This window comes from Pteropus medius, unplaced genomic scaffold, assembly GCF_902729225.1.
Source record: "Pteropus medius unplaced genomic scaffold, Ma_sr-lr_union100, whole genome shotgun sequence".
NCBI lineage: Eukaryota > Metazoa > Chordata > Mammalia > Chiroptera > Pteropodidae > Pteropus > Pteropus medius.
In genome coordinates, this window is record NW_024349800.1 from 54,169,869 (window position 1) to 54,183,146 (window position 13,278).

The window sequence follows — 13,278 nt, forward strand, 5'->3', positions numbered from 1 at the left end:
AGCTCTAAAGGTATTTGGACTCTGGACTCTGGAGGGCTATGAATGAATGAAGGATAATTGAAGAGGAGGATAGAAAGACCACTGAACGTTTGAGACACGGTCCTGATCGTAGGCGTAGGGGAGGCGGAGGCAGAGATGGAGGACTGATACCAATCATTTGGGACTGCATTTTTCCACATACCTTGATTCAGGAAATTTTTCATGATGCTATCTCATCCTGTTGTTTTCCACCTACTCATTTCATAATTTAATAATGCACTGCTTTAATAACGTATAAAATATGCTCACACAACTCGAGATGAGAGGATTAATACAGGAAAAACCTGAGATCGTCAAGTTCACTGACCCTTTTTACAGTTCTGTCTGGGAGAGTGCAAGGGCAAGCCATAACCCCTGTATTTTCACCATCTTTACCTGATGAAGGGGGGGTAGGGGGAAGGGGAAGACGGGATTGTCTCACTGGCTCACTGGTAAAGCACATAGTTCTAAGAGAATTCCAGCACAAGGCAAATGGAAGTTATCCATGCTTAATTGTCAATTTAGACTGGAGAGGAGAGTTATGCAAAAACCTAATCTCATTTTGATTCACATTCCTCTATAGTTTTTTATTTCACCAGAGACCCATCTGCCTGTCCAGCCCGTTCTTACGGTTTGTTTTGTTTTGTTGTTTTGTTTTGTTTTGTTTTGTTTTGTTGCAATCCTATAATCCAGAATAGCTGAATAATTTTGTATCTCCCATATGTCTTTGTGGCATTCTTTCTAGGTATGTTGAAATTTGCCTTTTTTGATTCTTGAATATTTTCTTTAGCTCAAGGCTTTACATTTTGGTGACTCTTGCTATTGTTCTTCTCCCCTTACTTAGAAATGGGCTCAGAAATCAAGGAGGAAATTCCCGTGCATGACGAATACGTTTTATGTGGCGGAGCTGAAACCTGCGTTCTGAAGTGTGGGCCCTGGACTGACCTGTTTAATGATCAGAGCGCCAGCAGGCCTAAGCTGCTCATTTTCATTATTCCTGGTGAGTTCAAAAATCTGGATGAGGAAACTTTATACAGATACTTATATAACTATTTCTAATTTTAAAGAGAATTTGCCAAATACAAAAAACCTTATGGAAGAAAATAAAATCACTCAAACCATCGATAACAACCACCCTTAATAGTTTGGTGGTTAGACTTTTTGTTTTTGTTTTTTTTTTTAGTGCATTTATATGTATACATTGTTATATGTATGATGTTTATTACATATATTTTTTTACTGACAATTGGGAATATACCTTACATACAATTTTTTTAATCTGCTTTCTTAAATTTTGTAATTTTTAGAATAATTAAAAGTTTTATCAAATATTTTTTGAAAGTTTTCTACTTTTTTTTGTCTCATTTCAAGGTGATTTTAAGTTTACCGTAGAATGTTTATTCTGGAATTTGGCAACTGGGTCATTTGTGACCTTTGCTGGGTCACTATGAATAGAATGTTGGGGTAGATGCTTAATTATAGGTATTCAGAACTTTTTAAATTACAAGTGAATTGAACATATATGCATCAGTCTTACAGATTAAAAATGAAACTGTCAGTATGTATCATAGCATTATATTATATTTTATGTAGCTAAGCCTATGTGGAGTATTATGATTACATTTCTTGCATATTTTTGTTTGTTTTCTCCGGGTTAAGGATTATCTCTTATTTGTTTAGTTTTCCATTTTAGTCACTAATTTATCTTAAAATTATTCTCTAGAAGAGAAAAAAATCCTCTCAATGCATCCGAGTAATCAGTCAGCTTTGGGTTTTTTCTTGGTGATCTCCCTCCCAGAACTCTCTGTTCTTTGCCCCCCGTCTGGACTGACTGCTCTCCAGGCCGGCTGCACTGGCCATCCTGGGCGTTCCTTTCACGCTTCTCTGTGTTGAATTCCCTCTTTCCTGGATCCCATATTTTCCTCTGTTTTGGTTTATTCCCTTATATTTCATGGAGAACATCTTCTAGTAGTTTCCTAAGAAGAGGTTCATGGGAAATAATCTTTTCAAGATCTAGCGTGCCAGAAAATGTCTTAGACTTCTAGGTTGGAGATAATGTTTCCTTCGAATTTGGAGGGCATTTCTATTGTTTTCCAGGGTTCAGAGCTGCTTCTGAGAAGTCTCGATATCATTCTGATTTTTGATCTTTTGTATGCAAAGCTCCCCCCCCCAAAAAAAAGTTAGATTTTTCTTTATTCTAAGATTCTGAAATTTTTCAGTGAAAAACCGTGGTATAGATGTTTTTTCATGCATTATATTTGGATTTAAGTGGACCAGAAACTCATGTATGTCAATTCATTCTAAGAGTTCTGTTCTTTCTTTTCCTGTTTAATAGTCTTCTGTTCATGGGTATATTTTTATTTTCTCTGGCTTCTTACATTTGTTAGAGTTTTTTCTGTGTTCTTCCTTTTTCTGTTTGTTTGCATTAGTGTTTGTTTTTCTTCAAATATTTGGTAATCCTTGACTGCCCTTTCATTTTCAAGAGGAAGACCCAAAAAACTAATTAGAAGTTTTGTGTTCAGAGGTGGGGCTTATCTGCAGCTGTGCCTAGGGTGACTCCCCATCCTGGACACGTGACTTTTGGTACTAAAACCACCATCATCCTGGGCAAAACAGGAGGGTTGGTTACCCTCGGTATTCCAGCTTAGGGTGGTTGGGCAGGGACCCAGCATTTCATTGGAGTATTTTCAGCTTTCAGTATCTGTAGCTGTTTCTTGGACTTTTCAGTTTTCCCAGGGACGCATCTTCCAGTATCCTGTCTGAGTAGTGGAAGGCTGTCTGCTAATATTCGAGCTGAACAAGGGAAGGGAGGTTGAGAGTCTTAGCATTTCGTAACGCTTAATCCAACCCCTTCTTAGTACAGTGCTTCTGTTCTCAGTTGGGCTGATTCCTGATCCCAAATCTCTCTTTGGTTTAACCTCTTCTGGAAATAAATTTCCAGTCTTCGGCCACACTGTAACAGTCTTTTTGGAAAGCACTCTGTTGGTATCTACAGAAATTAAAAATACATATGCTCTGCCAGTAGTGAGGGAGAGTTTGAAATTAGAGGCGTGGCAAGTGCTATTTGATGGAGCAGAGAGAGATTTGGAGGCCATGGCAGAGTATAGGATTGAGAAAATAAGTAGGAACATTATCTTGGACTGGGGAAGAGATATCCTTCTGAGGCTAGAATGGAGGAGGCGAGGCTGGTATCTGAAATGGAGAAGAGTGAAGTCATGTCAGAGGGAATGAAGCAGTTCTGCCTCTTGATCTCTGTTTTCTCTGTTAATTAAGAGTTAAGGTGATCTGTTGAGAATAAGGACGGCAGAGGGTAGATTGGGGCCTTGAGGAAAGTGGTCAGCATTGAGAATAGCAGATATGCAGGATGAAAGGAATTATCAACCAAAAAGCAAGTAGGTCGATTTTGTGCAGCGCCGTGATCAAATAGCAAGTGTATTGGGAGTGAGAATCCACTCAAAGGGCAGAAGACTGAGCTGGAGAAGAGCTATGAGAGTTAGGATGCTTTGGATGTTAACCATGTCTGGCTAATGAAAAGATCTTAGACCTGTGGTTCTTAAAGTTGGTGTCGGGACCAGCAGTGTTATCTGAGAACTTGTTAGAAATGCAAGTCCTTGGACCTCATCCCAGACCTTCTGAACCAGAAACTCTGGGGGTGGGGCAATCTGTTTAACAAGCCCAAGGGAATTGTGATATGCATACCACCAATTTAGGGTGTGGCTTTCTGAATGAGTCAAATTATGAGACAAAAGTGTTGGCTCAGTCAGTTCACCCAGATTTTGAAATCTCCTAAATCATGGAATGGCAAGCAAAACTGTCATTTAAGGGTAAAGGTTTTCAGGGAATGTGTAAGAATGACCAAAAAGTTGATAGATGGAAGTAAAAGGCTTCGGTCTTAGAGGTGAGGAGGTGGTGGTAGGAAGATGAACTAGTTCAGTGGAGCAGACAGCTCACTCTACTTCCCATCAGAGGTGTTCACTCACTCATTTCTGCTTGGCGCTGCTAGGAAAACTGTGTTACAAAAGTCCTTGCCCTCACTGAGGTATGCGAGGTGTTAGAGAATAGTGAGGTCTCTATTGCAGAGGCTTGAAAGGAGGAAAGGGGCCACCGTGAGGTTTAAGGTTTGCAGAAAGGGAAGCTTAAAACATTTGTTGTTTATGCTTTGCCATTTTCAGATCACATTTAGTGTCCTAGTGTTCTTTATGTTTGCTCTTCTATTTTCATTGCTGCCCTTGGCCCTTTTTCTTGGCGTTCATGCTCATTTCTGAGATTCAGAATTGTATTTTCTCTTAGGGCCTAGTCTATTTATACTGTGGGAAAAATTAAGATGACAGGGTTTCAAGGATTGTTAAACCACTGTAGACATCATCTTTAGTCCATCGCTGATAGACTGACATAGCATTTTGTTTTGAATCACTTTGCTTTTGCAGCTAGCAAAATTAATTCATCACTTTTAAATTATAGCAATAATCAGGAGTGATTTATTGGAACCCACAGATTGAGGAACTTTTAATTAGTTTCATTTTTCCCAGTGAGCCTTTGTTGTAGAATTTTGAAGTAGCAATATCCTTGGACATTCTTTAAGTAGTGAAATGAGCAAAGGGAGGCAATTTGAGAACTCACTATAGAACATATTTAGTCACTATAATTCTCGGGTGGTCATACGGGGATAATAGAGCCATGTGATGTGTCTTGTGTTGTGAGTACAGTGATTAGAGATGGAGCAGACAGGGCTCCATGGACAAGCCCAAAGTTCTGTCCACTGACACCTTCCGTATGCTATGCCACGTTCCCTTGATATATGGAAGTTTTTGTCCCCTACAAGATTAATTGGAAGGCACACATGTACAGTTGCAAGTTGAGTAGTTAAGAGTTTGTTGGTAATCGGGGTCTAGAGATGATCACCACAGCCTCTGTGATACATTTCTTGGGTGTTTTCCTATGCATATGTTCAAACGTGTTTACAACATATTTTGATATCCTTTCATAAAATGTTTTACTCGCAATACTGTATTGGAACGTCTTCAAACATTCCCACACCTGGAGTTATATACATATATATGTGATTTTAGTTGTATAAACAAGACCCTTTTAAATTTTCTTTGTGGTTTCCTAGCCAGGAAGTTTAGTTCATGGTTCATAAAGTATAACATAAGCCATAATATTTAAGTGATGAAGTATGCAATGACATTTAAACATTTTGCATTATGTTTTCCACTTCTGTCTCTGTTACCAGTTGGAAATTCCTGTTACTGCCTATTGTGGACACTTCTTTTTCTTCAGGAGCCAAGCTCTTTATTGGTTGAGGGCCTTTATACCTTTTCATCTCCCATCCTAGTATGCTCTTCCCTCAAATCTTTATGAAGTTGATTTCTGCTCATCTTTTTGGGTCTTAGCTAAATGCCACCTCCACAGACATTTTTTTCAGGCCACCCCAATCTCTTTCCTTCTCTAGCACATGATACTATTAATTTCCTTCATAGAAGTTATCATATTCTTGAATTATCTTATTCACTTAGTTACGTATATATATTCTCCTACTAGAATATAAATTGCAAAAAGATCCTTTTCTACTTTGTGCCTAACACAGTGACTTGCACATAGAAGTGGTCAATAAATAATTGATAACTAGAAGAATATGCAACAGAAGCTGTAAGTACTGACTAGAATGAATGAATACGGAGTAGTTGGCTTTATCATTTACTTGATGATGACAAAGTAGTAAATCAGAAAGCTTAAGTGGTTTGTTTAAGATCTTATAGTCATTAAGGGAGGGACTCAGACTTACACCCAGAGGTATAGAGAAAATTTTGTCTTATAGCAGTTCCATTGTCTAGTTCTCATTGGTTTTATATAGCCTGTCATTGTAACTATTGTATCTCAATTATGCAGTTGTTATCTTTGGATTCTCCTTAATGTTAGACCAGTTTTAGTGTGTTGCACACCTTAAACTTACAGCATGTTACATGTCAAATTCAATAAAAAAGTAAAAATATAATAATGATAGCTGCCATTTATTCAACACCAACAAGTGGCCATCCATTCATTATCCTAATGATAATGCCAACTGCTTTATGGAGCTTTTTTAAGATTAGCTAAAACTGGGTATACAAAAGATCTTAGACCAGGTAATTCATGTTCTTTTTTAAATTAGTATCATTATTTTCTTTTGTATATTCTTTCAGCTGTCCACTATTTATTGAGCCTTATCATCTGTATCACCTTGGGCAAATTACTTAACCTCTCTATATTTCAGTTTCTTCATCCATAAAATGGAAATAATAGTACTACCTCATGTGCGGACAAAACAAGTTAATATATGTAAAGCACATACATGCTGCCTGGCATGTAATAAGTTATAGCGCTTAAAATGTTGACTGTTACTGTTTTCTAGCTATATGAAGAAAACTATGGAAGTTTGCTGAGAGACAAAACAATCAATTTGAAGCATAATACATTCAAAGAAAGTAATGCTCAGTAATGTAAAAAATATCAAATCTTTTTAAATTAATGTATAAATGAGATGAAATTTCACTCTGAATTCCAAATAGATTTTTAAAAATTGAAACCGGTGAAAATAATTCTAAAGGTAATGAGACCTGCCTAGAAAATTTAGGAAAAAAAAATTAAAGAGAAGGTATTTGCCCTACCAGTTAAAACACAATATAGTAGTCAAGACGGTATGGTGCTGGCAGAGGAGAAGGAGAAAAAAATCAGAATTCGTGAGCTAATGCAAGAATTCAGTGTTGAATCAGAAGACATTTCAAGTTAATGCAAAAAGAATGGATTATATAATAAATGGATGCGGGACAGTTGGCTAATCACTTGGAAAGAAATCAGTTTGCTGCTTTGTACCTTATACTCAAAAACATTCCACACTTACTGAAGATTTAAATATAAAACATGAAACATTGTCATCTGTATTCACCATAGATGGGACAGCCTCTGTGCTGATACAGCCCTCCGGCCTTCTTTCTCCTCTAGCTGCATGGTGGTCATTCAGCTGAGCAAAGAGCATATTATTGCACTGGAGGAAGTTTTCACCCTATTTAACAAAGATGACACCAGCACCATCACAAAAAGAAATTTGGAACTAGGGTCACTAGGTCAGAATGCAACAGAAACAAAATAAAAATATGGATGATAAGGCCATCATATATTATTATCATCATGGCTAGACAGTGATCACAAGTTTGAATAGCTAACATTTATACAGCACTTATGTACCAGACAATGTTTAAGCACTTTATGCACTTAATTCTCACATGAAGTAGTGTGATTATTATCCTCATATTTTGGACAAGGAAACCAAGGCCTGGAGAGGTTACGTAACTTGCCAAGGTCACACACTTAGTTAGGGACACAGCCAGAATTTCACCCTAGGAAGTCTGACTCCAGAGTCTATGCCCTATCCCCTTTGCTGCATAACTAAAAGATGTGGACGATGAAGAAATCGGTGAGACATTCTTCTCTGGTGTAGCTGTTTCTCTCTTGAAATGTACTTCAATAAATCTTACTTTTCTTAATCTTCAAAGAAAAAAAGAAGAAATCGGTGAAATTCGACAAGGATGGCAGAGGTTACATCAGAGTAGGAAAATCATGTCATGTAACTGCAAAGAGGAGAAACCTAATAGTATGAAGAAACAAATAAATTGATTAGAGAAATAGATATTGGTGGAAACGGACTAGTGTCTATGAAAACATTATACAAATGATGATCTCAAATGAAAACCTCATTTCACTGTCTTTTCCCCCTAAAGATATAGCAGATTGACTCCTTTTTAAAAAGTTCATTTATTCGTTCTGTTTGTTTATAGCAAACCCATGTCAAAAATACCTCTGTATATACGCAAGAAAAATCCACTTGTATTACTTGGTGGTTTTTTTCCCCAAAAGATCAAACTATACATCTGTTTACAATATAAATACTTGAGATAAATGACAAGGAAACACTTAATAGAAGTGGACAGAGTTGAGATGTATTTTGAGTGCAAAGCTGACAGGACTTGTTGGTGGACTGGATGTGAAAAATGGAGAGAAACTGAGAATGACTCCTGGTGTTAGGACTTGAGTATTTGGTTTATGATTGCTGGTTTTATTTATTAAGTTGAGGAATGAGGAGGAAGAATTTATTTGAAACAATTGGAGAACAAAGCAGGAGCAGAATTTTCCTGTTCACTACCAGACTTAAGGTGTAAAGGATATTAAAATTGAGGTGTATGTGTAAATGTTACTAGATTTGTTGAGGAGAAATAAATCCTTTCCAGTCTGCACATCACCTTATGTGAGTTTATTGCTTTGATTAACCTAAGGTCTTTGTTTCTTTTCTTAGGTAATCCAGGTTTGCCTACCTTTTATGTACCATTTGCAAAGGCTTTGTACTCTTCAGTAAACAGACGCTTTCCAGTGTGGGTTATCAGTCATGCTGGGCATGTTTTGGCTCCCCAAGACAAGAAGATTCTTAGAACCTCGGATGGTATGTCTTATCAACATCTGCTTTTCTTTACAGTGAGTGAGTGTCCATGTCCCTAGAAAGCCTGCTAAGTTTAAGAGTGACACCAGTGGAAACCTCTGCTTGTGACATTGAGCCCATCATGCCACATTTTGGTGATTTTAGGATTTTAAGAGTCATTTTCATTCTTCTGCAGATAATTTTCTGTAAAAATTGGGGCAGATCACACAATTTGCTTAGGACTTGCCTTCTCTATTTACCAACTGGTAATAAACTATATTTATTGATCACGTACTACATTTCCAGGGTTGTACTAAGAGGAGCGGTAGAGGAAAAGTATTCTAAGCCGTGGTCCTTAGCCATGGTTCTTACTTAAAAGAAGTTCTCACTCTCATGTTTAGAGAATGATTAAGTGATAAACAGGCTGGCTGATCATATGGGTTCTTAAAGAGTAAACAAAGACAAGAACACAGTATGGGTTTCAAAAGACTGTGGAGTAGATGAGTTACGACAGTTGAGTAGAATTTGGGTTTGAGAGGTGGAGGTGGGTGCAGAGCATCTGATGATGAGGGAAACTGTGTGGGTAGGGAGGGAGAAAGAGGCAGGTGATACAGGAATTCTACTAATCTGTTCAAATCTTCTGTACATATACAACCATTCTAAAAAAGAAAATGTTAATTAAAAACAAATACTAGAACTTAAAAATAATTTAATTTACATTTTACTTTTTATCATTATATTAGCTCAGACCACCATAACAAAAACCATAGAATAGATAGCTTAAATAACAGGAACATGTTTCTCACAGTCTGGAAGCTGTGAGTCCAAGATCAGAGTTTCAGTGTGGTTAGGTTCTGGTGAGAACCCACCTCCTGGCCTGCAGGTGGCCACCTTCTCTTTGTGTCCTCACATGACGCAGAGAAATCCAGCCAGCTCCCTGGTGTCTCTGCTTATAAGGGCACGAATCCCATCATGACGGCCCCATCTTCATGACCTCCTCCACCTTAATTATCTCCCAAAGGCCCCATCTCCAAATACTGTGACATCGGGGCTAGGGCTTCAACATAAGAATTTTAAGGAACACAAACAATCAGTCCGGAACAGTCATGAGTGGGAACACGCGCTGGCATTACACATCTGATCACAGCGTAGGGCAGCATACACACACGATGTTTGCACATGAGCAACTTTATAAAACATACAAGTTACCTCTTAAAACATATTTACTAAATATTTGTTCTTCTGTACCTGCTTTTGGTCCATTCTCAGAAGTATTATCTGACAGTTTTTAGAAGCTGGTTCCTTGAAGCTTGATCTTATTGATTAGGAGAGGAAAAGTTTCTGTTCTAAGTAGAATTTCTTTCCACACTTATGAACATCTGCAGCTATGCTAAATTTGTGAGGTGATGGATGTGTTAATCAACTTGATTATGGTAATCATTTTAGAGTGTGTGTGTTTGTTAAGTCATCACATTGAACACTTTTAAAAACAATCACATTTTAAAACCTAAATATATACAATTTTTATTTGTCAATCATACTTCAATAAAACTGGAGAAAAAGAAAAAATAATTGTAGAAAGTGGATAATGGGTACATGGGGGCTTTTTATGCTGTTCTTTGTACTTTTGTATGTATTGGAAAGATTCCACTATTGAAAAAAAAAAATTAAAGAAAGAAAAAAGAGTTATGGAATCTTAGACCTAAAAATGTCTATATCAAATCCCACTGTGAACCCTTATATTTCAAGGAAGGAAAAAGTAAGGCCCAATAGGGCTAAATGACCCTCTGCTTGTGAATGGCAGAACCTAGACAAGAAGCCAGCACTTTTAATATTCAGTTCAGTGAGTGCTCTAGTGCTGTTGGTAGGTCATCCCAGTTGGCTAGTGCAAAATGCTAATGAGACCAAGTTTTTCAGATTTAGTTCCTCTATGAGCTCATTCTCAAATTAGCCCTTCCACAGTCGCAGGTTATACCCTATTTTTTGACCCCTTTCCTGCTATGACTCATAAGTGGAACAGGGTAAATGAAGTGTACTAGAAACAAGACAACTCATTGCAAATGCTTGCATAAATTTTTCTCTCTGTTTACATGATATGCGTGTGTGTGGTGTGTGTGTAGCTCTCTATGAATGCAATTTACTTGAGAGCCTTTCACACTTAAAGAGTAGGATATACTTTGAAAAGTAAGTAACTATTGATTACCTAGCAGTGAATGATTTTAAGAGCAGTAATGATATGAAGCTGAATATTCAGATTTTATTGCATTGATTAAAAACATCTATTTCAACAACCATTATATTAAAATGTGACTGAAAGTGAATAAAATGTATATAGCAAATACTTGCTCTGCTGTGAAATATTTTAAAAGATACATTTTTATTGTTTTAAGTTACTTCTTCATATATGCCCAAAGAAAATTTTAGGTTCAGTAAAACAAACATTTGAACAGAACACATATAGCAATTGTGAAAGTGGAAGATAGACTCTCGAAGGATAACCCTAGATCAGGGGTCTTCAGACTTGGGCATGCGTCAGAATCCCCTGGGGGTGATTTATTAAAACACAGGTTACTGGGCACGACCCCCTGAGTGGTCAGTTCGGCCAGTGTAAAAAGTAGGACCTGTGAATTTGCAATTCTAACCAGTGATGTAGACGCTGCTGGTCCTAGGACCACATTTTCAGAACCAGTGCCATACATCTTCACCAGTAAACACCAGTGAGGAAAACCAGTAGGAAGTATCTGTTGTGTGTCTGAATTTCTGGGAAATATCTGTAATTCTGATTTTAAATTGACATCATGTTGTTTATAACTTTATTTCGAAGATGCCTATTGCTTAGGCTACTTTATTTTGAGTGTGCTTATTGCTTAGGCTACTTTTGTACTATTGAGTTAATAATTTAGTAATTAGTGCCTGGGTTCTTTGCTACCTAATGAGAACAGTGCCATCTAGAGGCATTAGCTCAGAGGGCCACCACAGGGCCAAAGGAAGCTCTGGTTTCTAAAGGGGGTGAAAGGGCAACTCGACGTCTTACAGGATTCATTGACAACTTACGAGGTTATTACGTGTGGTGCCGCAGAGGTATACAAAGAAATAGAAATGCCACCTTTTAGGTCAGTGACTCTCCATCTGTGTTCTGAGTAGCCCAAAAGTTCTATGAAGGGCAGGAGGGGCTGTGGGCCTCACTAGCAACCCTGTTCAGCCAGAACAGTTCTACTTTCATCTGGTTTACATATTGGAGGTTACGTTTGGAAATGCATGCTATAATAGATTGCTTTGGATAGGCAGGACAGATAGAGTATTCATTATCCAAGATTATTATTCTAAAGTACAGGCTTTCTGACGTGCAAAATATGGTGTGAAAAATATGTAATCATTTGAGAGAAAGAACATAAGCTATAACCACACATCAACTGTTAAAAGCGTGTTTTGCTTCATATTAGCACATGTTAAAATTATGAACAGTTGGAAATAATATTCGCATTGCACCATATTATCACAGTCATAAATTGAATATAATTGGGAGAACAGATGTTCACCAGTGTCACAAGGAGGTGATTCAAAAAAAGTGTGAAAAGAAAATTTGAGGAATTAGAAGTCTAAACTCTTTCTGGCTTTGATTTACTATAGAGTTAGCTTCTTTGATGGCAGATTCATTATCAACTATTTTAACTTATTTGTTCAAAAAGGATAACATAAAAGCTGGGAATCATAGTAGTTTAGTTTCAGCTGATAAAACATTATCTAAAAAGTTACACAGTTTTTCAACTAATGATGGATTTGAGTTATGCTTATCCAAAGAAACAATAAACCATTCCCATTCCAGTACCCAAAACTGAAAGAGAGAGAGAAAACCCAGCAGAGCTTTCTCTCTTGTCAGGACTGTGATTGGCAGGGGAGCATGGAGGTTAACATGGAATGACTAGCCCATGGATAGGTGAGCCCAGGGCAAGAACAATCAGTCAAGTCTTGGGGCTCACAGTCACTGGAAATAAACAAGGAGGTCTCTAAGTAGGTGAGAAGAGATACAAAACCTAAGGGCAGAGCAAGGAAAAAATTGTTGGAGTCTGGAAGACTCTGTTAGAGTAGGAAGCACAGCAGGACTAGGGAGAGTAGCGTTGCAGTTAATGTCCAAAGACACTGACCAGATCAGGTCATTGCCCCTCCCCTCACAATCCTAAGATGTCCTTCACCACTCACACAATTCAGTCCAGATGCCTTGGCCTGATCTAGTCTCAGCCTTCCTTTCTAGCCTGTTTGTTCCACCTCTCCCTATAACCACAAACAGCCATGAAATCATAGCTGTGTCCAAAATTACACCTGACGTTTTTATGTCTTTTGCTCTTATTATTTGTTAAGTCTATAAAATTATGTTCCCCTTGCTGAATCCGTCTTTCTGTCTCTCTCTTTCTCTTTCTCTCTCTCCCTCCCTCTCTCCCCACCCCCACCACCCCCATATTTTTCCCATTGAAATTTTTAGCCCCATCATTGGTTTTATTCAAGTGGAAAGCATAATTTGATTACCTTGGTTTCACCATCTGTTTGGAGGATAATAATTGAAAACTATTTTATAAAACATGTTTGGGATTTACAAGGTTTTCTGTTTGTCTTTTAAGTAAGGTAGCAGTTTTAAATAGAGCACCCACCTACCATCCCCTCACACTGTGCATCCCTTGAAGGCTAAGAGTCACACCGGTGTTTAGACACAGGGAGCTGACGAAATACTTAGGATGCAAGGGACAGTCGAGGCCTAAATTACGAGAGTTACTTTCACATCAGCTTAGTTATGTCAGGGAACAATGGAGGAAGGA

At 37.8% G+C, this 13,278-nt stretch overlaps 1 protein-coding gene across 9 annotated transcripts in view; it reads left to right on the forward strand.

Annotated features, from left to right (window-relative positions):
* The window catches only part of LDAH (lipid droplet associated hydrolase), an 85,297-nt gene that overhangs the window by 10,771 nt on the left and 61,248 nt on the right, over positions 1 to 13,278 (forward strand). For all 9 annotated transcript variants that reach the window (XR_005658336.1, XR_005658337.1, XM_039887753.1 and 6 more), the window contains 2 exons: positions 863 to 1,018; positions 8,348 to 8,491. Coding sequence is in view for 7 of the 9 variants with exons in the window: in XM_039887753.1 (XP_039743687.1) it covers positions 865 to 1,018; positions 8,348 to 8,491 (298 nt within the window). In the remaining 2 variants the exon portion in view is untranslated. The remainder of the gene's footprint in view (positions 1 to 862; positions 1,019 to 8,347; positions 8,492 to 13,278) is intronic.